Below are 24,998 nucleotides of genomic sequence, written 5' to 3'. Positions count from 1 at the left end.
AGCATTTGGGTAGCATCCACTTAAAAAACGTGCAGAGAAATGGGTGAGACTGAAAGAAACCACCCATTTGAATGTGTGTGTATTCTGAAATACTTAATGTTGCCAACTTCTTAGAGAAATTCACTTGAGTGTTAGACCAGTAAACATGCAGAATTTCAAACAATCATTCCTAAGGAATTATCCCTCTCCCCTAAACATAAGATATAATCAAATAAACATTTCTGCCATCCCTGAAATACCATTCCATAAGAGAGATTTCAAAGTAACTGTATGTTCACAACATGTGCCTTGCTTTGTGTTATTGTTATGTAACAGATATCACCAGATGGCTTGGGGCCCCTCTTGTCACCTTCATGAACTGATTACTTTTCCAAGCCAAAACACAAAATTTGTTCTGCTGCATTAAAATAAATAAGTAATTCAGGGAGTGTGACCATCAGTACATATCTCACGTCCTAGCAGGGAACTTGCTCAACACTGTAGATAAACCCCAAAAGCAAGCCAGTCATCCTTTACTCTTGATTAGTTATACACTGAAAAATCTCACAGCAACATGATATTGTGCCAGTCTCACAGACCTTCAGACCTCACTCAGGCTTCCACAAACAAGGTCTTCAAAGGACTCTGGTACAACCCCTGCCCTCCCAGTCCAACACCTGCAGGTGCCATTTTACAGTACTGCACAGCTTGTAGGCAACACCTGCTGTACCAGCCAATACTCAAATTTAATGTCAACTACAAAGAAATCTGAATGCTCATACAGACCCTGCAGAAGAAAACAAGGACGTTTTGTTAAGCTGTGAAGTTGTTGCTTGCACTGATGTCACAGTAGAAGAAACAGCTGTAACTGTTTTTACTGCCCCTTGTCCTGTAAGTTACAAGAACAACAAATAAATATACTTTTAAAATAAATTACAAATTAAAACAAATAAACAAAGCACCCTGTCATCTATCTATTAGAAAAGCAGGGATTAGCTTGCACATACAGTCTATAATTTAATAAATTTCTAATAAAAAGGAAGTGCTATCAAATTCAGGAGCTGACATTTTCAATAAACCAAAATTTAAGAAGCATTTGCCAAGTCAAATATGATTCCTAGCTATTTTTACTGCTTCTTACCCCTGGCTAAGAGGCAACCTACATCCACGGATTAAAGGCAAAAGACCAACAGAGATGGATTTCAGACATTTATGCAAGAGGCTTATAAAACCATGTCCAATGCCAACATTATTATCTAATACACATTAAAAATCAATTGCTTCCTTCCCCTAATGCTTCCCTTTCCCTGTTCAGTTGTGAACTGAGCATTCCTTTCTTCAGGAGCTTCCCAACTCCATGAGACTGATGCTGTGTCTGAGCTGGCTCTGAAGTTGGTCCTACAGCTCAGTGCTCAACAGATCCTGCACAGGAATCGGATCAAGCTTGTTCAGGTACTCCTATAAAGCTGTATGTCTAAAAATCAAATAATCACATTTAAAATGTTTAAAATCAGTAGGATTTTAATGTTTTAAAAACAAAGGAGCTGCTTTTAATTTGCTGTTAAACCACAGCAGCCTTGTGGAAGATGTGCTTTCAGCATTTCCTGATAAGAGTTACAAGGCCTGAGTGCACTCTGAACAAGGAATTGTGTCACTAAATTCTAGATGCAGGAACAGACAAAACACAGGGAATATAGAAAAACACTCTCCTGCACTTCTGCACCTTTGTTTTATAAATTCTCCCCCTCAGGACTGGCACAGCAACCTCTCAGTGGAGGCATTCTCTGGACTGTGTACACTTGCAAGAGACATCCAGGCCTTATTTCCATCTCCACAAGAGGAGGACAACTTACCTGAGATCTTGCCAGATGATGTTGGAGCAGCTGTGGATGCCATAGGAGAGGGTGCACACACAGAGGAAGGTGGAGTCTGGCTCTTCATTGAGCTTGTCAGAGGTGTCTAAAAACACAGCACCACTTCAGGTCAATGCAGCGTGTCCATTAACAAAGGTCCTTCTGACTTTGGTTTGCTATTATCAGTGTCATGCAGTGACTTGAGAATAAAGTAGAGGTGGGTGGCTGCAGCACTCAGAAGAGCTCTGCACTCTTGGGCCCATTATGTCTTGACACTTAAATACAGGGTCAGACCTCAGCCTTTTCAACAAGTCAGCAAGCCTCCGTGGGCAGCAGCTCAATATTGCAGAGGACAAAGACTTCTGCATTGGGTTTTTTTGATGCACAGATACAAAACTCAGCAGCTTGTCAACTATTAAGCAATATTTTCAGTAGAATAACAGGGTAATAAAGAACTCTCTTCCCTGAAACTTTCTTTTTTTTGGTGTGAAATTTAGTTGTAGGTACCCAATACAGCTTCCCTTGCTGTTAGCTGCAGCCATCACTGCAGCAAGGCTGTGGCCATTAGAAAGCTGCATGTCTCCAGAAGTGAGAAAAGGCAAGACATAACATAGACATGCCTGGCATCACACTGTCAAGGTCACAGATACAGAAATGGTTTGTCAAGAATGCAGGGCAAGCTATGAAAATTAAACCCCCAAACTCTGCTGAGCATGCTCAGGTAAGTATTCCACAGGGAAAGGGTTCTGTATCAAAATACCTGTTTAGCTTGATTTGTAGCAACAGTTGCCAAAACTTGATGGACTGCCTGGGCTGCAGAGTGAGGTACAGATGATCTTAAAAAGAAAAATTAAACAATTATATGAATAAGTAGTCTGAAAGAGGATTTCCTCTCCTCTCAGAAAGCACAGCTACCAGAAGCCTTGAACGAGAGCCACTATTAAAGATTCCACACACAACTCCAAAAGAACAAATCTGATTAGAGAATAAACCTCTTAAATGAATCAGCCACATTTAACAAAGGAAGTCTGTAAATGTGTTTAAACCTCTAGACTGAAACGATCAAGTCTTCTCCAGACACTCTTGTCTCTGAAGAGAGTCAGGGCTTTCTATTTCACAGGGAGTTGATGAAAAATCAGCAGGTAAGGGGATTACAATTTTATGCCTAGTGGATAACAAATTTAAGCAGCTTCCTTCACAATGTGGAGTCCAGACACGTACACACAATGCTTAGAAATGCTGAGTAAGGAGGCAAAGTTGGGAGGGGGTGGAGAGAGCATTTCCTTTCTTTGAAGTGTACTATAAACATTGACAAAGTCATGGAAAGAACTATGATAAAATTAACCTGTATTCTACATTGTAAGTTTGGTATTTTTGACCATGAAATAAAAAACCCCAGACAACTGCTGCAGAATGGCAGCATCTCACAGGCTGCAGGATCTGACCTTGGCACTGTGGGGCACTAACAAATCACATCAGTGCAACTTGGCAACAGCCAACCAGTTTTAGCATCTCAAGTCTGTGGCCCACCAGGTTCAGGAGCTTCACTGCCAGAAGATTTCAGAAGCTTAAATTCAACCATGATTGCACTCTCTTGGTGGCAAAGCCCAGCTTTCTTACCCAGGCAGGTTGTTTCCATCTTGACTCACACCAGAAGTTCCCTAAGGCAAAAACCAATCTCTGGCTGAGGCTGCAAATCCCAGACAGTGAGCAAACTTGGGCATCCTGTCTGTCTGCTAAAGGATTCCCAAACTGCATTTACTCTTTGGTCAGCTGCAGGCTAATTCACAGGAATTTTCTACCATATTCTAAAGGAAGAGGACACTGATACGACACATTTTGCATGGACATTTGGTCTTGGATATGGTTTTGTGCCTTAAACAGCTTTGCTTTACTAGAAAGTCCTTCCATCCTTCCAGCCATGAGTACTCTCTCTACATTGCCTGGCCTGGATTTGCCCTCTGCCCAAAGCAGAAGTACAACAATGAAAACTTCAAGATTAACACTGGAAAAAGTTGGTGGTGGGATGGTGCAGCTGTAGATTTCAAGCTTATACTGAACAAAAAAGAAAATGACAGAAAGTCTGTGAAATTCATGAGAGGGTGGGACTTGATCTCAAGATCACTTAATGCTGTGAAAATGCTGGGTTTGACTTCAGTTGTGGAGAAATGATTTTTTTTTTCATTGACAACTATGTATTAGTAACTGGACTGAGACCACCAACACACCCAGTCACAGCCCACTGAACAAATGATAACAACTGAAAAATCATTCCTGCTTGCCAACCAAAGAGTGTGCTGTGGCAGCAAAAGAGAGCCAGGATGTCTGAAGTAGCAAAAACTGGTGAATTAACTTTGCTGGGTGAATGCTCTTCATTTTAGTGCTGAATCTGACTGGCAAGCACGGTTCATTTGGGTAGAATTTTTAGAAAGTACATTTTTATGAGGTCAGCTATAAAGTAAAACTGTAGAAAGCCTCCAAGATATCAAGCTGGCTGGTACTCTATAAATTAGAGAGATCAATCAATACTGCCAGTCTAAAACTCCTTGAAAGTAAGGCAGGTCTTTAACTACAGTTCAAGTGAAAACCAATCTCATTACATTTTGCTCACTCACAACCCTCTCTGTGCACAGTCAGTACTTTCTACTTTTTTTCATCATAGTTCTGATGAAATAGAGGATGGAAAACTCTTCCTGGTCACAACACTACTTTTAGCCAAAAAATTCCCAAGTAGAGCTGTCTGCAAATTTGATTTTCAAAAGTTGTAGCAATTCCCTTCCCCAATCCAGTTTATCACTTTTAGGAAGAAACGAAAGAGTAAAAAGCACCCAAGCTATTTCTCAAAATGCAAAAGAAACCATGAAGCAAATGTCAAGGTGTCCAGTTGAGTACCACCACTGTGAGACTGCACCCTTTTAAAAAAGCTGAATCAAAGGAATTCCACCTTTTTTTCTTTGACAGTGAATAGCACACACAAATGTGTGAAAACCAGTGGTGATGCAACAACAGCAATTGTTCCAGGAGCACATACAGCTCACAGTTATATGGATAAAGCATTTGCAACTCCATATATAATCAGATATGTGGTGAATTTATCCCTCTTCATGCAGTAAGCCCAGCCTTGTACAGACTTCTCAGTGCTGCCCTTGCCTCCCCAGCCCAGAACTGGCCATGCACTGCCCTGGTCTTAAGCAACAGCAGGAACTTCAAGCAAAGACATTTCCAAGGTCATTACAATGACAGGGAAAAAGCCTCGTCCTAGGCTAGTGACAGAGCTTGGTGATAAGGCAGAAATCTCTGGAATGAGCTGAGCTGGCTGTTGTCTGCAGGAAGCAGAGTAGGGAAGCAAAGTGTTACAGCTAACTCCAAGAAATGGTAAAAAATTCAAGGTTAAATACCAGAAGTCAATGTTCCTAGTTTACTCCTGAGGAAGAGCCCTGCAGCTCTGTAAGATTCCAAAGTGACTGACCCTCAGTGACACCCAACCCTTCAGTCAAAATTCTGATGTCAAAACATTTGATACAAGCTTCCAGAAAAGCCAGAACACAGTTCTCCCTCCCTTCAGGGGTGACTCTGGGAACTGACAGAAAAGGCATAACTCCAGATAAAGTTCTCTCAGCAAAGGATGACAAAGTAGAAGGAAAACATCTGGACAGGCTGAAGTCACAGACCACACTCAGTGACAGAGGGCTGCAATTCCCCCACTGAAAAAGGCAGAACAGAGGTAGTGATTTGAGAGATACCAGGACCAAATTTCATATTAGCAGTAAAACCACTGAATCCCAAAAGGAGAGGATGCACATAAATGCATTTCACAGACAAATGGAGAAGGAGGTTAATACTGCTCTCATCATTTGTTCAGGACAAGCCATTAGCAATTCCTTGAATGACCTGAGAAGATCTTTCTTTCAATCCACAAATCCAATCTAAAATGCACTCATTTTAGGTCTTACACAGAGAGACTCAGTAAAACACTGCTACTGCTCCCCACTGGCAGATGTGCTCCAATGCAAATGCTACCAAAGGCCACCAGAAAGAAGGGCAGCACTCACCCTATTACTGCAGAGACTGCTGGGGTCAGGGTACCAGACTTGAGTTCTCGAACATTCACCACCTGAGGAACGTTCTTCAGAGTTGATTCAGTCAAGGAGGTGCTCACAGCTTTAAGGAACAGAAAAAAAGAGAGGGGAAAAAAACGATGTAAAGATGTAAAGAAAATCTCCGTATTAAGCATTTAATTTCATTCAGTACAGCCTGAATAATTCCAAAATGATCCATGAATGATTCTAGAACACATATAGCGTACCTGGCCTGAAACATCAGATTTCATTAAGGACAAAAGAAGTGGGCAGCAATCTATATAGTTGGTACATTTTTTGCTTGCTGACCAAATCTAATTATTATGAACTCTCTCTCACCAACATTGTAACATCTTCTGTTAAAAGAAATGGTATTCTCAGGTATTTTGTACTAGCAGCTTACAGGAAAAAGGAAGACAAAGGAACACTGGATAGCTCAGAGGTGCAACAACTACAGATGTGTGCCACATTTTGTTTGATGATCTCCTCCTCTGAGAGCACTAAACCCCTGTGAAAGCTCCATTCAGCTGCTCAGAGGTCACTTGGGCAATTAGCCATCCTTTTACCTGGGGACTGGTTAGCAGCCATCTGCCTCTGCAGAGCTGCAGCAGCAGCTGCTGCCTGTGGTGCTGGAACAGTGACAGTGGGAGCAGGGGCTCCATGTTTCACAGTCTTTGTTGCAAGCATTGTACTGTCTGCCCCTTGTGGGATGATTCTGGTTGAAGATGTAGGCACTAAAAAAAAAACAAATTAACAAAAGTATTAGTTCAATGTTCCTCTATAAATCAGGGAGTCTTTGAAAGCCTTTGCTGAACTGCAGTTCTTCCAAGTACACAGCTTCCATCTGACAGGACTCATGTGCAGGCCATTCAAACAATCAACACAATCTGTCCATGGCAGATTTTGGTATATCCCAAGGAATTTAGTAAGTCTCAAGAGATGTCATTTCAATGCATTAGAAGACTTCCAGTTTGCTGTAACAGACACTTCTGCTGACACCTTATTTTTCTCTCTGGCTGCAGAGATTAAAAAAAAACTCTCTTGCACAAGGAAAACTGAGTGTATGCAAATGCAGCTCTTACTGAGACTTGATGGGCTCAGAACTCTTAACCTTGGCCACAGATGCAGTATTACTCAGTTTCTTAGTCTTTGGGCAGTATTTTAGGCCACTGCAATTTGAAAGAACCAGGCTGTCACAAAAACACAATCAGTGAGTCAAGGTGTTTTAGTGCCTTTAGCTCCAGTTCATGAGGTTACAAAGCCACTCTGTTACTGGGAACCTGGCAAAGTAAATCTGTATCCTGCAATCTCATTTCTCCAGGGCCTGAAGCACTGGCAATGGATAATACAGTAGTTAAAGCTACCCAAAGACCACATTGAGAAGAGACACTGCAAGCACAACTCACACAAAGTACCCAGGGAGAGCTGCTGTTTCCCAAAGGATGGAGACTGAGCCATCAAACCAGGCTGGATTGAGGGAGTTCGGACCACAGGAGCATGACGAGGGACTTGGACTGGGGCAGCCTCTTCTTCCTGGTCCACTGCTTGGGAATCATCATTCTCCAGTGACTGGGAGACTGAGGATGTTGAGCTGACTTCATCCAAATCTTCATAATATCTTGTGGACAAGAAGGCAGATCGGGACAAATTTGCTGCAACATCAAAACCAAAATTCAGTATTAATTGAGGGAACTATCCAGTGTAACAGACATTACAAATGCACCCTATTTTGGATGGTCTCTTATTGGCTTGTTTTATTAATGCATTGATAGGATTTGCCTTCTTAACTGCTGGAAAGGCAGCCTTCAACCAGACAGCAAGTGAAGGCAAGTCCTCCTGAGAGCAGATGGGAGAACAGGAAAGAAGTGGGGGTTGAATAGTCAAAAGCTAATCTCATGTTCTCAGTTCCACAGCAAGTAAGTCACCCTCCCAGAAATCTTACCAGACTTCTATAGTCACTAAAGGTTTACCTGGAGCTGTAGACCTAATTGGTGGAGTTTTCCTCTTGGCTAGAAAATTCCTCAACTGTGCCTGCTTCACTGGGGATAACTTAGCTGGAAAATGGAAGGCAGTTATTAGTCTACAGTCAAACTGCAAGTCAAAAAAAAAAAAAGGTAATTCACATTTATGGCAGGAAGAAAGAATAAATTACCAGGTGCTTTGGGCAGAGGTTTGGCATGTGATTTCAAAGTAGTTTTCATCAAATCGTTGCGCAGGCTTTCAAGGTCACTGTCAAAACTGGGACAAGGCAGAGCAGTGAAAAAACAGCAGCAGCAGTAAGAAGCCAACCAAAGCAGGAACAAAATCAGGCCAAAGTAGCCACTAGAACCACTGGCATATCTGGAAGAACAATTGGTTCCTCTAGATACCGCGTGATGCACCTTTAACTATTTTGGAAACTTCAGTAGTCATTTACTTCTTCCCCTGAAGTCAGACAGACAACCAGCAGTATCTCAGCCTGGAGCCTCTATTACCCCATTTACTAAAAAAACTCTTTAAACTTTTAGGGGAAATTTCTGTTAAGCATCAAACAGTGCCCAAGAATCCAACCAATGAGATTCTGTACTACTTGGGCACAGCTTAGTATAATCTTTAGAACATCCTGTCCTCCCATACCATGCCCACAACACATCATTCTCTGGAGGATGGACCCCTGCACATTGCTGGGGTAAGAGAGAGGGAGGAATTGATGTTTCACACACCTCTGAGCACTGTTCAGAGGTGCATCACTGGGAACACTCCACTGGGATGTCTGGTTGTAGAGGCGCAGCTGCTGCAGGCTGTTCACCAGGTGGTTCAGTCTCTTCCTCTGCTGGTTGATGATTTCCCGGTTATTTGCCAGGGTGTTGAACAAAGTCTCTCGCTCAGGGACTATCAGACGTCTGCAGAGATCAGATCAAGAGACAGGGATAAGGACCATTCTGTGCATCTGGGTCACAGGCAGGCAAGAAAACACCAATGGTTTAGTGGTTCTGGCTACTGAAACTTAAGGTCAATCACCAAAGCAGTTCAGCTCATTTCAAATACAGATTTCTCCTTTGAATGTGCTGCCAGTTTACTTATTTAGCTCATTTGCTTTAAGATTTTTTATCTATTAGAAAGGTTTCATTAGCTGCCATCAATGAATTTCTGCAAAGCTTACAGTGTTTTTCTATAAGCACTATTTGAACTGTGCACAGAGACACAACAAGCCTGTAACATGTACGAAGCCAGAGAGCCTGAACCTATGGCTCCCATTAGGTGTCTGAGACAAGCTTTACTCCCAGACCCCTTGAAAAAGGTCATACTGTTAAACAGAAAAAGGTCTTTGTTGATTATAGACTAATTCCCAATTCACAGATGTAGTTCTGTACTCCAGTTTCAATTACTTACTTCTGCTTTCTCTTCTGCTCCAGGTGCCGGTCCCACTCCAAATCCAGGACGTCGTTCACATCCTGAACAGCAAACTTCACGTACTGGTGCAAGCGCCGGATTTCCTGCCACGCAAAATAAGGGAGTTTTAAATTCATTTCAGAAATCCCAGTTTCAGCTGAAGAAGATGAAGACTCTTTGGGCTCATTCAATCCAAGCCATAGAGCACTTGCCTGTATTTCTGCCTGGAAAGTTTTGCCAGCAAAACAGAACCCAACATGGTGAAAATTTATATAACAATCAATAGGGTACACACTGTCCAGGGTTTGCCCTGGACATTTCACCTCAGCTCTCAACTAAGAGAAATACTGTCCATAATATTTGCAAAACACTGTCAGGTTTTTACAAAAAGGATTTTACAAACACCAGGCATTATACAAAACAATCCTTATTTCAAATGCCACTTCCAGAGCATGAGTCATTTGGTCCCATCTTACAACACTGAAACTTCTAACAATTGTAAGTGATCAAAGCTTTGCAGGCTGCTCACAGGGCTCTAGAATATTAGCATTCACAGACTATGATTCATGAAAGCACTCACAAATGCTCACACCTCCCACATTAAGGCAAAGAATTAATTTGACTTTTATAGGTAGGACAATTAAAAAAAAAAAAAGCAAGGACAGAGAGTAAAGTGACTTATCCATGAGCACACAGCTGCACAACTGCATCAGCTATGCCAGAGACCTCCAGCCCCAAGCTCTGCTCCCTAAACAAACCCAGAGCTCAGTCTCATTCCTGTGATCCCTCCTGCCTGGCATGGCACGGCCCTGGCTTGGACTCCAACCTAGTAAAATGGAAATGGGAACTGCAGCTGGTTTCAACTCATCTCAACAGAATGTTCACCTAAATACGATGAAGCAGCCAAGGAACACAGCTTGAGAAGAATTGTACTGCAAATGCTTTCAAGATACAGCATGGAATTCTAGTGGGACCTCTCCAACCTGAAAGCAAACCCAGTTCTGCTGTGGGCTTAGTGTTAAATACTGCCAAGCCCAGGTTTCCTTTCCCCAGCACCTACGTGGCAGCAACTCTCTGGATACCAAACTGGTAGAGCTAGACATCAGAAAAGTCTCAGGGTCTTGAAAACTTCATTGAAAATTAAGACACAAAGGTGCCTAAGGGAGCTTTCCTCACCCAGGAGAATGGGGATGATGTAGACTGAGCAAAATTTCAGAGTCAGCACACAGCTTTCTCAAAGCAAACTTCCACAAAGTTGACCCAAAAGCTGTCTCATTCCATTCAAATACACTTGCACTTCTCTCCCACTGTGTTCTTCTTTCCTCATGTTCCTTTCTCTACACAGTGAAACACATACTTCAAGATTATCATCTCTCTGAAGTCTCAAGCATAAGCTGTAAATGTCACAGACACGCTGGACATCAAAGCAGGCATGCAATTAATGCTGTGAATCAATCAACAGAATCCAGGTGAAGATTAGAGATCAGACCTAAAAGAAATTACTTTGTGTCAGCTGATTTCTAGTAACTGCATGCATGGTCTTGATACCTAATGCCACAAAGATGACATTCAATTATGCCTTCAACCTGCCAGTCAAACCTCTTGAGGGAAACTTATCAGTGTATAAAAGACCAAGTATCATTTGTAGGGCACATTCACTCTACTTTGCTTAGGGTTAAATAGCCTTCATCACCAGAGCTGTAACAAAAAGTGCTTCACCCCTACTTTCTTTCTTGTCTTTGAAAGCCTCTTTATGTACTGCTGGTTATTTTCCTTTGTGCCCCAGCTTTCAGAATATCATTAAGCTTTATGCTCCACCATCCATGAAATTAACCACACAATTCTGTAAGTCATAATAAATCTTCAAATTGTTCCATAAGGCACTTGCTGAAGATAAAAATAATTCCAAGAACTCTTCTATAAAGTGTAGGAAAAAACCCAACATTCTTTTAACTAAATCCCTGAGCAAACACTACAGGCTGAGAAGGAACAGGATGTCAAGAGCCACATTCTAAGATTAGAATAGACATGGATCTCAGGTGAACTACATCCCCTTCAGAAGGAGTTTTGAATCATCACTGCAAATGGCAACAACAGAGAGGAGCTTCAGGAGAGGATTTCCAGCATCTCTTGCAATCTTATGGAAACCAAAGCTCACCACACATTTACTAGACTATTTACTGAAACAGCAAATACTTAGGGCAGAACAACAATGCTGAGCACTTGCACACACAAGCATAAGTTTTATTTTATTTAAAGCTCTCTATCAGAAGTTGGCTGACATGATTCATACCTGAAGCTGTGCTTCACTCTTGGGATCCAAAGGTTTCTTATAAAGCAAGTGTAAATACCCCGAGCTACGATTCTGTTCGTTCTGTTCTTTGGCCTCTTCTACCCCTGCAAATCCCTCCAGCAAGGTTGTCTTCAGAATACTGATATCTCCATGAAGTGACTGCAAAGTGAAATAGAACAGATGGGAGAAGGTTCAAGGTAATATTTTCTATTTCCACTTCTAGCACAAGGGCTTCTGCAAGCATCTGCCTGAAAGCACAAAGTCAAATATTCCATCTACAGTTCAGCTGCAGCAGGTTAAGGAGGAACATCAGGTGAGGAACAGTCTCTGCTGGTTCACAGTTTGAAGATAGCCTGCTCACCTCTGTTGTCTCTTTAATTTCCAAGAGGAAGGTGTGAAGATCCTCTGACTCAGTTCGCAGCACCTTCATTTCCTCTGGAGTTCCAACTTGGAAACAGGCTTTGGAAGTCCGGGCCTTCAGCTCCTCCATCTCCTTTTGGAAATGGGCAATCTGCAAGGCCAAGTGGAAGAAAGGGCAGCCACTGAAAACACAGCAGGCTCTGGAAAAAATGTCTCAGCTCTTGGATCATGCCTCAACTACACCGTAAACACTGGTCACTTTGCAGCCAAAGCAGGAAATTCTTCTTGAACATTAACAGGAAAGAATGCTCCATCTTCTCAACACAGTGACTGAAGATGACTGAACAGGCCACACAAACAAAACTACAAACCAGGCTGATCATCTTAGGAAAAATTTCCATTCAGATTCCTAAACTACTTACAGATACCATCAGAACACAGCTGAACTGAAGTGCTTGAAAATCTCACCTCCTCCCTGATTCCTGCTATGACAGGGTCTGACTCCTTCCACTGGTGAGTCTGTTTCTCTAGAGCTGTGCTGGGGAGTGCTGATTTGCCCTGGAGGAAAAAAAAGACAAAACCAAAATGAAGGATATATCCATTGCAACAGGGAGTTTAGAATATTTAAAAAAAGCCTGATGTTAGAAACTCCATTCAGACACCCTGATTATAACACAGGTCAAAATACAGCTCTCTAAAGACATGCAGAGAACATTGTTTAGAACCACAGATTTGCTACTGTTTCAAAATCAGAACTAGCTAACTCTTTCACCTAAGAACACTAGTTCAGTCCAAGGAATTCTAAGTAATTCATGGGCCATGAAAAACATTCACCCTCCAAAGAACCCAGCCAAGTTCCTGTTACCTGAGCAGAGCTTGGCTTTGCTGGTGATGGGGTGATTTTGGGTGTCTTCTGTACCAAGGGAGTTGAAGGAGTATTTTGAGCAGGACGTGCCACTGGAATTTAATAAGAACAACAGTAATTGATGAATTTAACAAGAACAACAGTAAATGATCAATTACAACAGTAATTTATATAAAGCTTGAGGAAACAGGCTGTGATCAAAAACAATCACCACTATCAAACCCAACAGCAGTAGTGCTATGGGCCCCAGTGCAAGAACCTTCCTCAGGTGCCTTTTCACTTCCATTCAACTTCTCTTGTGACTACTTTGAACTCTGGTCAATGCAGATGGAAGGTAAGGCACTGATTTGTGTGGCTGCCCAGAAACATTGAGAACACTGAAAATGCCAGAACTTCTGGGCAAACTTAAGCAGCTGAATATAATTATTTCACATGTGGCTCTCTGAGAAATAGAGCACAAATGGAAAAAATGCTCAGTTTCAAGACAAAATGATTCACATCATGATGGTGTGCCAATCAGAGAGGGCCTCTGGAGCAGGAAAAACAACAGGAAAAACAAGCAAGAAATCAAATGAAGCTCCCTGTGTCCTAAAACTTTTAGAATGTTTTTCATAATGCATTATTCCCAACAATAGGGATCAGACTCCTACCTGTGGCAGGCACAGGGGATGAAGTCTTCAGTGGTGTGGTAGGAGGGGCTGCAGCAGGCATGGACTGGCTCAGAGCACCTCCAGGAGCAGTTTTAGAGCTGGTTGAGAAGGAAAACATTGTGGAGGTGCTTTGCCCACTGCTGCTTGAAGGAGAAGAGGTGTCTACAGCACTGAACCTGCAACAGAATGAATAAATGAATGAGTGAATGAATGAATGAATGAATGAATGAATGAATGAACACCCCTGGGATCAGCAACTACTCAAGCTCCAGATACAAAATCACAAGTGTAGCTTCTGGAGACAGTGGGAAGGAGCCATTCAGGATAATTTCTGAATCCATGGAACCACAAGGACTTCTGTCTTAGATCCTCCCATGAGCAAAAGCTAAATGCCAGCAAAAAACACTACCCTGCTTCAAATGCACCTCATCATTTTGTTCCAGCTATAGCAAATCTGAGCTGCCCTTCAGTGCTCATCTCAGAGTAAGGCTCAGGCAGAAATTCTGCAAGAAAATATGAATTTCTATTCATTTGCAAACTCAGCTCCTCAAGGCAGCCAATTTAAATATTCAGCCAATTCACTGGTGTATCATTTGCTTTATACACAAAATATAAAAAGTCCTAAGAGCTCCCATCAGATTGTGGTGTAGTAAAGATTTCTCTAATTCAAAAATAATCATTTAAACCATCATAAACTTCTTATGGTGCATTTACATGAAAGTTCTTCTCTTTAAAAAGCAGCTCCAATTAACATAGCTCTGTGTTTTAAACCACTTTTTCTAAAAATAAAGAGCAAGTCAGTCTCAGGAGTTGGAGGAAAGAGTGAGTATATGACATCCGAGAACACTCAAACCCTTTTTGCAAAGTTTCTAATCAATATTAGTTTTTTTCAGTCAGCATGAAGAAGCTTTGAAGATTCCAGATCCTCTGCTCAGGGAGCAAGTGTCCATTTAAGAACAGAACCAAAAGGTCTGGCACCTTCTCTGCTGAACAGAGAGTGGCAAAGCAATCCATCAGCTGTGGCTCCAGCTTCCTCTCAGGCTGGGGGTAAGGAACCTTCAATAAACTGTCAGAGAACCTTGTGCTATCACCAGCCCACTAAAACAGTCCCAGACAGAAGGGATTTCCCAGCAGTCCTTAGCCATGATTTGCATCAAACCAAAGCACAGAATCACTGTTTGATGCCTATGAAACAAAGATATAACCCACCCCCACCCAAGTCTCTAGCAATTTATCACTTTAAATTTTTGGTACTGTCCCTTGACTAGTACCCAAGAACAAAACCTCTGGTATGGGAAGCACTGAGGGTTTCCACAGCCACAACACTCTTGGATAAAGAGGGGCTTCCTCAGTGCTTTCCTGGGAATGTGGGGAACTTCTGTAAGGGCAAAAAGCCAGACACCATCTTCAGAACTACCACACATTATCCATGCCTGCAGCAATTTAACAAGTATCCAGCCCCTGCATTCACTGCTGAATGTATTTACTTCTCATTGAGGTTCACTTTGACTGAAGAAGCTGAAGGTGCAAAAGATGACTTCTGTGCAGCAGGAGCTGTGGAGAGCAATGGCCCAGATGAGCTGTCTGCAGCTGGCTTAAAGTTCATGGACCCAAAAGGAAAAGAGGTGGCAGGAGCTGCTGTAGTGCTGCCTACAGAAACAGGAGTCACAGATGCCTTGGAAGAAGCAGAGGAGAAGGAGAATGTTGCTGCTCCAGTCAGAGCAGGAGTCTGGGCTTGCTTGGAGGCATCAGTGGCAAAGGAATATGCTGGAGGATCACTGCCTGTGGAGCCAGGAGTCTTCACAGCTGAGGGCATGAAGGAAAAAACAGCTGCTCCACTCCCTGCTGGAGGCTGACTTGAGGTGGGCACAGTGGGAGCAACAGCTGGTGCTGTGTCAGGCTTTAGAGAAGTTGGAGGAGTGGTTGGACTTGTGGCAGCACTCCCTGCAGGAAGACAAATGGGAAAGGAGGAGGCTCATTTGGCTGCACTGAGTAATGGCAGAAGGTATTGCAAGGCCAAGTCTGTTTGATATGGACAGCTCAGCACTGCTTCTCTCACTGGACAGTGAGGAAGAGAGATGGGAGAGCTGGGCTTGCAGTCCCCAATCCCAGCAAGTGATACAGAAACTGTACAAAGTCCTGATCAATAAAACAATCTGTTCAGATTAATGTTGTCTGCAGTTTCCTGTGAAAAAGCTTCACCTTCCTCCATTGATTTTGATGAGGTTCCTGCCATCTCAAATAAAACAGGCAGTAAGCATACAAGGTAGCCAGCACTGCAGGAAGGCAGGCTGCCAAAAAACAGCTTCTGGCTGGGAAAGGAGAAGCAAATTTGGACACAGGGAAGAAAATGGTGCATTTGCAATTATTTCTCCATGAATGCAGACAAGCAAAACAATCATCTTACCTGCCTACATCACACTACACAGGGAAACACATCTATAACTAAAACAAAACTACTCCTCTTCACCTGCTGACACAATTTTCACAGTGCTGAGGAAAGCTTTAAATAGGATTTAAATAGAATTTTGTTTAAATAGGATTTTTCTGCAGTCAAACCCCTTAGTTCATATCATGACCTCCTGTGGCAAAACTATGGAGGAAAACCATCACCTCTCTGAAGTGTGCAGGCCATGCTCAGAGCTGGGCAAAGAACTTCCTAAAACTGGTTTGGCCCTATTCTCCAAAGGCTGATTGCACAGGAAAGTCTAAGTGCACTGCCTGCAAAGTGCTTGAGATCCCACAAACAAACAGGTTTAAAGGTTGATCTTAAAGGTCTTTTCCAAACTAAATGATTCTGTGATTTGGTGAACAGGACTAGGTATTTTCACACTCATACACAATGACAGAGAACAGTCAAAACACCCAAGGACTGCTCCCCATTATCATTATGCAGAAAAAAAAGTTCTCTGTGACCACATGTGACTGACTACTGAACTGACAGATCAGTATGACAAAGATCCACAAATCCAAGTGCCCCTAAGCCCCTGGAGCACTCACCTGCTGCCTTTGGAGCTCTCTCCCCCACCAACTGCAGCGGCTCCGGGGTCACAATAAGTGACCTGACTCCTGGGTTTTGGTTGATCATGTGAAATGGGCAGAGCACACCATCCGTGGAGAGCAGGATCAGAACTGGAGCTGGAGCAAGGATCTTCTCATCACCTGCCAGAGACCACACATGTAAGTCCTGCAGTCAAAGCTTCCTATTCTGTTCCTGCTGGAATTGCCATCTTCATGTGATTCTCTTCACACAATATTTTTTTACATTTCTATCTTCTTGCTTTCATTTACATCTTTGTTCCCTTGCTTCTGTCAGTGCTCAGATCTCTTTCTTTATCCTTTTGTATTCCTTCATGTTCCTGACTTCATGTTTCATAAAAGGGTTATTTGACAATTGAATGTCATCTCCTGAATGACAAAGCCCAACTTTGTCACCCATCAATTCCTGTGCCAAGTTTTTTCAGATTTTGAAGCAGTCATTTTTCCTCACTGATATTCTGCTCCCTCCTTCAATTCCTTTCAGCAATCCCCACATTCCATTGGGCTCTGTCCCCTCATTAACATTCATATGCATAAACTACAAAATGGAATTGCTACATAGGAAGCTTTTTAACTTTAAAGAAAGCCAACATCAAACAAATATCCTCGTGATCTGAACCACTGATATAAAATACTTGTGTTTTATGCAGCTGCTTTGTGAGTCTGCTTCAGTAAAAAATTCTCAGAACAGTTAAAGGCCCCAGAACACTCTCTGTATTTCTAAAATTCTGTAATGGTTAATTGTGCCTAATTACAAGCAAAAACCCAAACCCAACAAATGTAGAGTGCCGGAAAAATCTGCTATAATCATGGTGCTTTGTTTGTCAGGCAACACAGTGAACAGCCATTTTTCTTTACTATTGGCTCTTCAGGAAAACCATGCTAGGGAAGGGCAGGTTCCACTTGGGATCAAGCTCCAGGACAAATCAGGTTTCTCTGCAACCTAAACTTGCTGTGAACTGCAAAGCCAATTAATGTGTAGCCAAACTCTTGTGTCAGAACACAGAAAATGTGTTAGCAAAAAGCTTCTCCAAAAACCTTTTTAAAAACTCTGAGGCAGCACAACACAGGCTTTAAAAAAATCTGCCCTGACTGATTTCTTAATCCAGTAACTGTATAGATTAACAGAGAAAAGGCTTCAAATTCAATTTGGCATTCAAGTACAATGTTTGACCTCAATTCCCTGCTGTAGGGTTTTTTTCAGGTAAAGGTCTCAGTTAACTGGCACCCTCCTGTGCTCTTCAGGAACTCCTGACTGCAGTACCTTCCACTCTGCCTGAAGGCATCTCTATTTCCATCTGTCTCTGGCCTTCAAGGTAGAATTCTCAGAATTCACTGAGATACAACACAATAGCTCAGATGTAGCTTCAGACTTTGACAAAGTGCTTTGAAGGGCCTTCAGGCAGCACAGAAGGTACAGCAATAATGCAGCTGAGATGTAGAGCACAGCAGGGTTTAGGCAGTACAGACCCTGTGCTTTAATGCAGAATTAAAACCTATGCATTCACCTCAGCAATCTTTGCTGTTTCTGGCTTTGAAACCAACCCACTTTTCCTTTAGATCCATGTAAATGTACTTGATACAAAACAGTTCTGCAAAAGGACATAAGTGACAAGAATAAAGAACACCTCATGGGCAGCCTGAAATCCCCAGTGTTAGAACACAACACCTTTAAACTCACTAAAATCCCAGTTCTGAGGACAGATGTAACTCAGGAGCTTTGTTTGCCATGTCTGTTGTTGTCATATCCCAGAATGCAGAAAGCTCCAGGAAAAAAAAATGTATTTAACACTTTACCCCTGAATCCTTACCCAGAAGTAAAGCCACGTGCTGTGGGTTTGGTACTAAAACAGCAGGAGTTGTGTCAGTCTGCCTTTTAGAAAGATCTTCCAGAACTCTGAGCACAAGGCTGCCCCTCAAAAATATCAAATATACCTAGATTTTTGGTCTACTCCACAAGAAAGGTAAACAAAACTTACTGATCACAATGGGCATGTTACTGGTGTAGTCCACAGCAACACCAACGGGCAGAGTGTCATCGCTTTTATCTGTCAGAGGAAGTTCTGCTCTGCTAGAGTCCTCCAAAACCCACGATTCCCAGTTCTGCAAAAAGTAAAATTATTCTTACATCAACTACTGCTTTGCTGTGACAAGCCCTCTTCAGCACTCCAGCTTACAACAGCTGAAACACCAGCTAAAGAGTATCTACTTAAATTTGTCAAATTAACAAATGCCAGAAAGATCAGGGTCCTTCACAGATTTGTAAGTGACTTCTCATATATCACTGCATGTCAGAGATCAGACATTTTTAATGCTTAACTTCAAGTGATTACCTCCCATCAGTCACTTTATTATAGTGAGTTTGACCAAATTTTGAGACTGCCAAGTGAATAATGAAAAAAAGACTGCTGGTGCTTGGTTCACACATCTCTTGTTCATCTAAGAATTGTCTTCAGATTAAGTACAATTTAGAAGCTTGTTTAATTTTGGGATGTCTTAAAAAAGAAATCATCATCTCATTGTATTCCAGATCTTATATAGGTTATACTTGGAGAAAGAAAATGTACATTTGCACAGATGCAACACAAAATATATTCCAAAACTGAGTGAAAATATTACCTGATCCCCCTGCCTGGCAAGAATGCTGACTTCTGTGGAAGCTGCTGAAGCTGCCAGAACTAAATCCCTGTAAGCATGGACACAAACAGGTTAAAACCAATATGACTGTCCACTGCAAGGTCTATAAAAAGGAGGAACATAAATCTATGGAGAAGCTCCTCAGACATGCATATGCATACCAAGGGAAGGACTTTGCCATGATTCCTGCCACTCACCATTCCTCCACAAAATTGAGGAAGTAATGATGCTGTCTCTCAGTGCAGCTCGTGTAGCACGGCTCCATGAAATTCACAAACTTCTCTGGTCGCTTCTCTTCCTTTTTCTGTAGAATCAACATTGATAATTTATCCTCCAATGCACAATCCAAGTAAACTCGCTTAAATTTGACAGTATCAGGGCACACCAATAACATCACAATTGGATCTCAGCAGAGAATAATTTACTCATTGATTTTCAGGTGGATCCTACTCCCTCCACTTAATCCCCCAACCTCAATCCCATGATTTACAGCAGTACCAAACTCAAATTCTATGTGGTGCCAATATCAACAACAAAAACAACTCTCCATTGTCATGAACAAGTCAGGAACAAGCAACAGACACTTGTGTCACTGTGACTGCTGGCACTTACAGGCAATATGGCTATGACCACTTGTGGAGACATCTCCAGTGTCCCATCAGCCTCTGCATACACGATGGCAAAGACATACGTGCCAATCCAAAGTACATCCAAAACTGAAAGAGAAAGCAAATACCTTCTTGTTGATTTTAACTGTGCACAGCACACAAAAGGACATGACAAGCAAATGGCAACTAACTCCTAAACTACCAAGCTTAAGAATCACAGAAAATCACACTGTAATTTCATAACCAGGGCTATACAGCTGCTGTAACTAAAGACAACAGGGGGAACAATAAGCAAAATAATTTTGAAGAGAAAACAAATTAAAAAGTAATAAAAAGATGCACCTTTAACAGGACTGTCCGAGTCATAAAAGGGAGGACAAGGGATTACTTTCTTCTCCTGCAGATTCTGCAAATAAAACAACTCTTAAATAGACAGAAAAGGCAATGAACAAACCCAACTGCAAGTTTTGCAGGAAGCCCAGAGAACTGGTTTAGAGCTCACCCATTCTTTAACAATCATGGGCCACTCTGAAATCATGACTTCAGTGACCAGTGCAAACCTTAATCTAAACCAAATATTGGCCTAAGACACTTGAATATTACTGAAGCACTTGGGTAGCATCACATGGCTCACACTATGTGCCACCTAACCACATTCTGTAGTGTGGTTAAAAACCAATCAACCAACCAAAAAAACCCACAACCAACAACCCAAACCAACAAAGTACCGTATTTTAAACTCCTGAATTCCTAAGGCCTTAACACACCAATACTCACAGGCAGATATTGCACCACAGTGCCATTTTGCCTCCCTGCAGCCAGTTGTTTTCCCTTTGGGCTCCAACACACTAGGCAAAAAAAAAAAAAAAAAAGAGAATTTCATTTGCCTTGAGGAACTGGAGAGGCCCCACAAAAACACGACCAATAAATTAAAACTGCTATTTTTTCCACTGAAAAAAATCATGACTTTGAATCAAACAAGGCATCATCCGGTCACAGAGAAGGCAAAACTACACAGGTCAAAACCCAACAGGTGATGATGCTTATTTGCATGTTTTCCTGGAAATGAGTCAAGCCTGAGACAGCACAAACCACAGGCTGGCACGTTTGGTAACTCACAAGACTCAGCTGCTTCAATCAACTGGGAAAGAGCAATTCTATTCCAACACATTTTCTGAGTCTCACTGAGTTTAAACCCTTCTGTTCTGTGAAGAATTTTAAGAAACCTCCTCCTGAGACAAGCAACCTGTGTTTATACACCACTTAATCAGTGTTTCCTCTTTAGTGTCCAACATTCTGCATGCCCCACAAGGCTGCCACTCACCAGATGTGACAGCAGCAGAGGATGGGAGTGTGGCATAGACCTTCACAGAGTCTGTGACCTGCAGGACAGAGATGCTGCCATCGGACAGGCAGATGGCCACCATGGTGGGACTGGCAGGGTTCCACTTCAGGTCGTTGACCATGGCTGTACTTCCTGAGTCCTTGGCCAGCTTGTGACAAGCAAATGCATGTTTCTGCTGTTTTGCCTTTTAGGAAAGACAAACACACAAGACAGTCAAAGTGGAGCACAAAACCAAACTCTCCTGAAGCCACAGTTCAAAGCAGTTTTGACCCGCCTATAAATTAACAACTGACAAAAACAAGCAGATTTTGAGCCACTCCTTTACAAGACAACCCTCACAGAGACAGAAAACCCCACCCCAGCTACACTTCTCCTCTGCTGTATTCTAAAAAAAGCCCCAAACCCAAGGCAAAGCCACTTGGCACATGCTGTACCTGATTTAGGAATGTGCGGACATCAAAGAAGCTGATGAAGGACCCGACCTCACTGGACATCATACAGACAGACAGGGTGAGATTGTCACAGCTCAGAGCCAGGTGCTGCATAGGAAACTTCATGGGAACCACAGTACTCTGAATATTCTCCACTTAAAACACAGAAGGAAAGGAAGATGGAATGAAGGGGACAAATTTAAATAGCAGGAATTGCTTTTGTAAAATGAGACAACAAATTTATGCAATAATCCTCAGTCCCATTAACAGCAGCTATCAAAGGTAACACACAAAAATTGAATGAAAGCAAATCCCTTCATCTCTATCAATACAGTCCTGAGAGTTGTCAAATTTCTAAGAAAAGAAAACATCACTTTCCTTCCTCAGTAAGCTGAGTAATAATAAGTGGAAAGATTTTTGGCTTTATTTATGTATGTAGAGAGTGGAACAGCCACTAAGGAGAATGAAAACCATTTTGCACTCAGGTGGTGGAACAGTGGTTGCTTCCCCTCTCCTGGACAGTCATTTAGTCAGAGTGGGTGACTCAGTGTGAAAACTCCCTCAGTGTGTCCCCTCCACTCTCACACATCCCAGGCACTCACAGCTCAAAGAATGGCTACCAACCATTGTTCCTGCCTTCCCCCACAAGAAAATGTGGCAACTCAAATGCCTGACACAGAATGGACTGTAACTGTAACAGAAGCCAAGAGCTCCATGTCACAAACCCCCATAAATCTGTCTCTGCCAAACCCATGAGTTTCAAGTGTGTCTTACCAATTTTATTGGGATCTTCTCCCGGCTGTTTCTGCATGAGAAGATCCCTGGCGTGGAAGATCTGCAGGCTGGTCCCCCCTCCAGCAAAGACCAGCCCATATTTGTTGGACACTGCGAGGAGGCTGGAGCGCTCTTTGGGAAGATCATCAGGAGCATCAAAGATGCGAACCTTCTTCAGTGCTCTGAACTGAAAATCCTGTTTGAGAGAGTGGGGAAGGGGCTGTTCACGTGCTGCCCAAGAGGAACAGTTTACTTTGGCTTCTCTAAGACAGCAAGTGCAGGAGCCTCTGCCTTTTTCTGTCTCATCCATCATTGCATTTTCTGTCTCATCCATGAAAGACTGAGATCAACTACTTTTTTTTTTCCTCATTGGTTAAATCTCACTTGTACCCAATGCTTGTGTTCATAAAATCTGCCTGGGACATCTGACTTTAGGAGCACACCAAAACCAGCCAAGGGATACAGAGGAAAAGAGAAAGGAATAAAGAAAAGATGGGACAGGACTGAACAAAACTTGCTGCCACACACACACATTTGCTACATGCCAGTAACTCAGTCAAGCACCTGAGTTATTCCCAAACAACTGCCACTAAACAAGCACATTCCTGCAATCTGAGGAGGATGTAAGAACTCAGAAACTTCTGCAAAACAAACAGCCCAACCACCCTGTCTGTGAGGGCAGAAGGCAGCTGCACACAGACCCATAACCACTGCAGGAATCTGTTCCCCCATGTCCCTTCTCACCCAGGCTGACAGTAACACTGGGTGACACAGGACGGGCTAGGCTGGCACTACACAGCAACACTCCAGCTCACACTGCCCCACAGCCACACTCCCCCAGACCAGGAGGTGCCAGCACAAGGCATGCTGACGGGAGGATTTAGAAACATATCACTCTTCTTCCAAAACAAGGCTCCTCCAACTCTCCTTCATCCCTGAAACTGCTCAAGGCCAGGCTGGATGAGGCTTGGAGCAACATGGTCTGCTGGAAGGTGTCCCTGCCCGTGGCAGGGGTTAGAATGATGTGAACTTTACAGTTCCTTCCAACCCAAACCATCTTAATTCCCTCCCCAGGCATTAAATATCCTTCCACACCAAGGCCATGCCAGCCTTCCCTTTTCCACAGGATTGTACCATAGTACTCTAGAAAGTCCTCAAGATTGCCCAGAAAGGCTGCGGAGCGTCCCTCACTGGAGATATTCCAGACCTTTTATTCCAGACCCGTTTGGACTCAATCCTGTACCGTGGCTCCGGGACGAACCAGTCTGAGCAGGCAGCTTTGACCAGATGAGCTTTGAACCCCCGTGGTCCCTTCCAGCCTGACCACCCCACGGTTCTGTTTCACAAACACTGCAAGGATGTCTCAAAAAGCCCCGCCATACCCTGAGCAGAACCCCCCGGTTCGTCAGCCCCACGGTCCCAACCAAGCCTGCCCCACAACTCCCGCAGCCCAGGCCGAGCCTTCTCCAAGCCCCGCTCCCCTCCGGCTCCAAGCCAAGGCCCCCCGGCCCGAGTGAAACAGCCTGTCCACCGTTCCCCCCGTGGGACTGCCCTCACAGCCGCGCTGTCCCCGTGCCTCACCTTCATCTCCCGCTCGGGGATCACGTCCATGTCGTCCCCCATGGCGGCCCCGCGGCCGCGGTCCCGCCGCCCGCGCTCCGCCGGGAGCCCCGCGCCGCTTCCGCTTCCGGCGGGGCCGCTCTGGCCGCGGCTCTCGCTGCTCCGGGTCCTCCCAGCCGCTCCTCCCCTACCGCTGCTGTGCTTAATAAACCCTCTTTGCACAGAGTCTGTTAGAAGGGAAAATATCTCTGCCACCATCGAGCCCAACCTGTGGCCCAACACCACCTTGTCACCCAGCCCACAGCACAGAGTGTCGTTCCTTCAACACCTCCAGGCACCGTGACCACCACCCCTCTGGGCAGCCCGTTCCGATACCTAATCGCCCTTTCTGTGAAGAAATCCCTCCCGGTGTCCAAACTAAACCCCCCGGCGGAGCTTAACGCTGTGTGCTCTGGCCCTGGTTTTTCCATTTGTTCTGAGGCGCCGGGAGCCGCAGGACGGCCGTGCCCCGCTCCGCCCTGAGGGGAGCGGCCCTGAGGGGAGCGACCCCGCTGACACCGGGCAGGGGATCCGGCTGAACCGGCAGGGGCTCCGGCTGTCCCTGCCGAGCCATGGTGAGCCTGGCCGGCGGCTCCACCCGGCCACCAGCCCTTGGTGAGGGGATTTGATGCTTCTCCTGTATCGGAGTGTTGCTGAAGGGCTAAGGAATCACGGAGACTCCCCATTTGATGCTTCTCCTGTATCGGAGTGTTGCTGAAGGGCTAAGGAATCAGAGACTGCCGAGTTGGAAGGAACGCTCAAGGATCGTTAAATGGAACTCCTGACGCTGCACAGCTCCTGAGCAGGAGCCCCCACAACTCCTGACCCCTGGAGAGCCGCAGAATCCCACCCTGTCCCTCAGAGCCATGTCCAAACATCCTGCAGCTCTGGCAGCCTCGGGGCCGTGCCCATTCCCTGGGCAGTGCCCAGCACCCTCTGGGGGAAGAACCTTTTCCTAATTCCAACCTAACCCTACCCTGACACAGTTTCATCCTTTCCCTCAGCTAAAATCCTTGGTGTGGGCTGCAGTGGCAGCACAGGGATGCTCTGGGTCAGGTCCAGTGTGGGGTGGCTGAGCTGCAAACACAGAGTGAGCTGGAGGAGCCTTATTGTG

At 43.9% G+C, this 24,998-nt stretch overlaps 1 protein-coding gene across 3 annotated transcripts in view; it reads right to left on the bottom strand.

Annotated features, from left to right (window-relative positions):
* Window positions 1-23,992, bottom strand: part of NUP214 (nucleoporin 214) — a 38,479-nt gene extending 14,487 nt beyond the window's left edge. For 2 of the 3 annotated variants that reach the window (XM_039720147.1, XM_039720148.1), the window contains exons 1-27: window positions 23,867-23,992; window positions 22,286-22,481; window positions 21,515-21,666; window positions 21,060-21,264; window positions 20,513-20,583; window positions 20,078-20,141; window positions 19,740-19,843; window positions 19,325-19,431; window positions 19,110-19,176; window positions 18,470-18,593; window positions 16,452-16,613; window positions 14,939-15,395; window positions 13,452-13,627; window positions 12,802-12,893; window positions 12,405-12,494; window positions 11,938-12,087; window positions 11,577-11,735; window positions 9,284-9,387; window positions 8,614-8,793; window positions 8,064-8,149; window positions 7,882-7,965; window positions 7,318-7,563; window positions 6,478-6,645; window positions 5,885-5,993; window positions 2,593-2,668; window positions 1,833-1,938; window positions 766-868 (exon numbers count right to left, since the gene is read on the bottom strand). In XM_039720147.1, coding sequence (XP_039576081.1) covers window positions 766-868; window positions 1,833-1,938; window positions 2,593-2,668; window positions 5,885-5,993; window positions 6,478-6,645; window positions 7,318-7,563; window positions 7,882-7,965; window positions 8,064-8,149; window positions 8,614-8,793; window positions 9,284-9,387; window positions 11,577-11,735; window positions 11,938-12,087; window positions 12,405-12,494; window positions 12,802-12,893; window positions 13,452-13,627; window positions 14,939-15,395; window positions 16,452-16,613; window positions 18,470-18,593; window positions 19,110-19,176; window positions 19,325-19,431; window positions 19,740-19,843; window positions 20,078-20,141; window positions 20,513-20,583; window positions 21,060-21,264; window positions 21,515-21,666; window positions 22,286-22,481; window positions 23,867-23,908 — 3,680 coding nt within the window. In that variant the 5' untranslated portion in view covers window positions 23,909-23,992. The remainder of the gene's footprint in view (window positions 1-765; window positions 869-1,832; window positions 1,939-2,592; window positions 2,669-5,884; window positions 5,994-6,477; window positions 6,646-7,317; window positions 7,564-7,881; window positions 7,966-8,063; window positions 8,150-8,613; window positions 8,794-9,283; window positions 9,388-11,576; window positions 11,736-11,937; window positions 12,088-12,404; window positions 12,495-12,801; window positions 12,894-13,451; window positions 13,628-14,938; window positions 15,396-16,451; window positions 16,614-18,469; window positions 18,594-19,109; window positions 19,177-19,324; window positions 19,432-19,739; window positions 19,844-20,077; window positions 20,142-20,512; window positions 20,584-21,059; window positions 21,265-21,514; window positions 21,667-22,285; window positions 22,482-23,866) is intronic. The other variant, XM_039720149.1, reaches the window with a different exon arrangement.
* Between the last annotated feature and the right edge of the window lie 1,006 nt (window positions 23,993-24,998).

The sequence above is a fragment of the Passer montanus genome, unplaced genomic scaffold, assembly GCF_014805655.1.
Source record: "Passer montanus isolate IOZ18808 unplaced genomic scaffold, ASM1480565v1 scaffold43, whole genome shotgun sequence".
Taxonomy (NCBI): Eukaryota; Metazoa; Chordata; class Aves; order Passeriformes; family Passeridae; genus Passer; species Passer montanus.
Note: the sequence above shows the minus strand (reverse complement) of the source record. Positions and strands in the feature narration are given on the sequence as shown.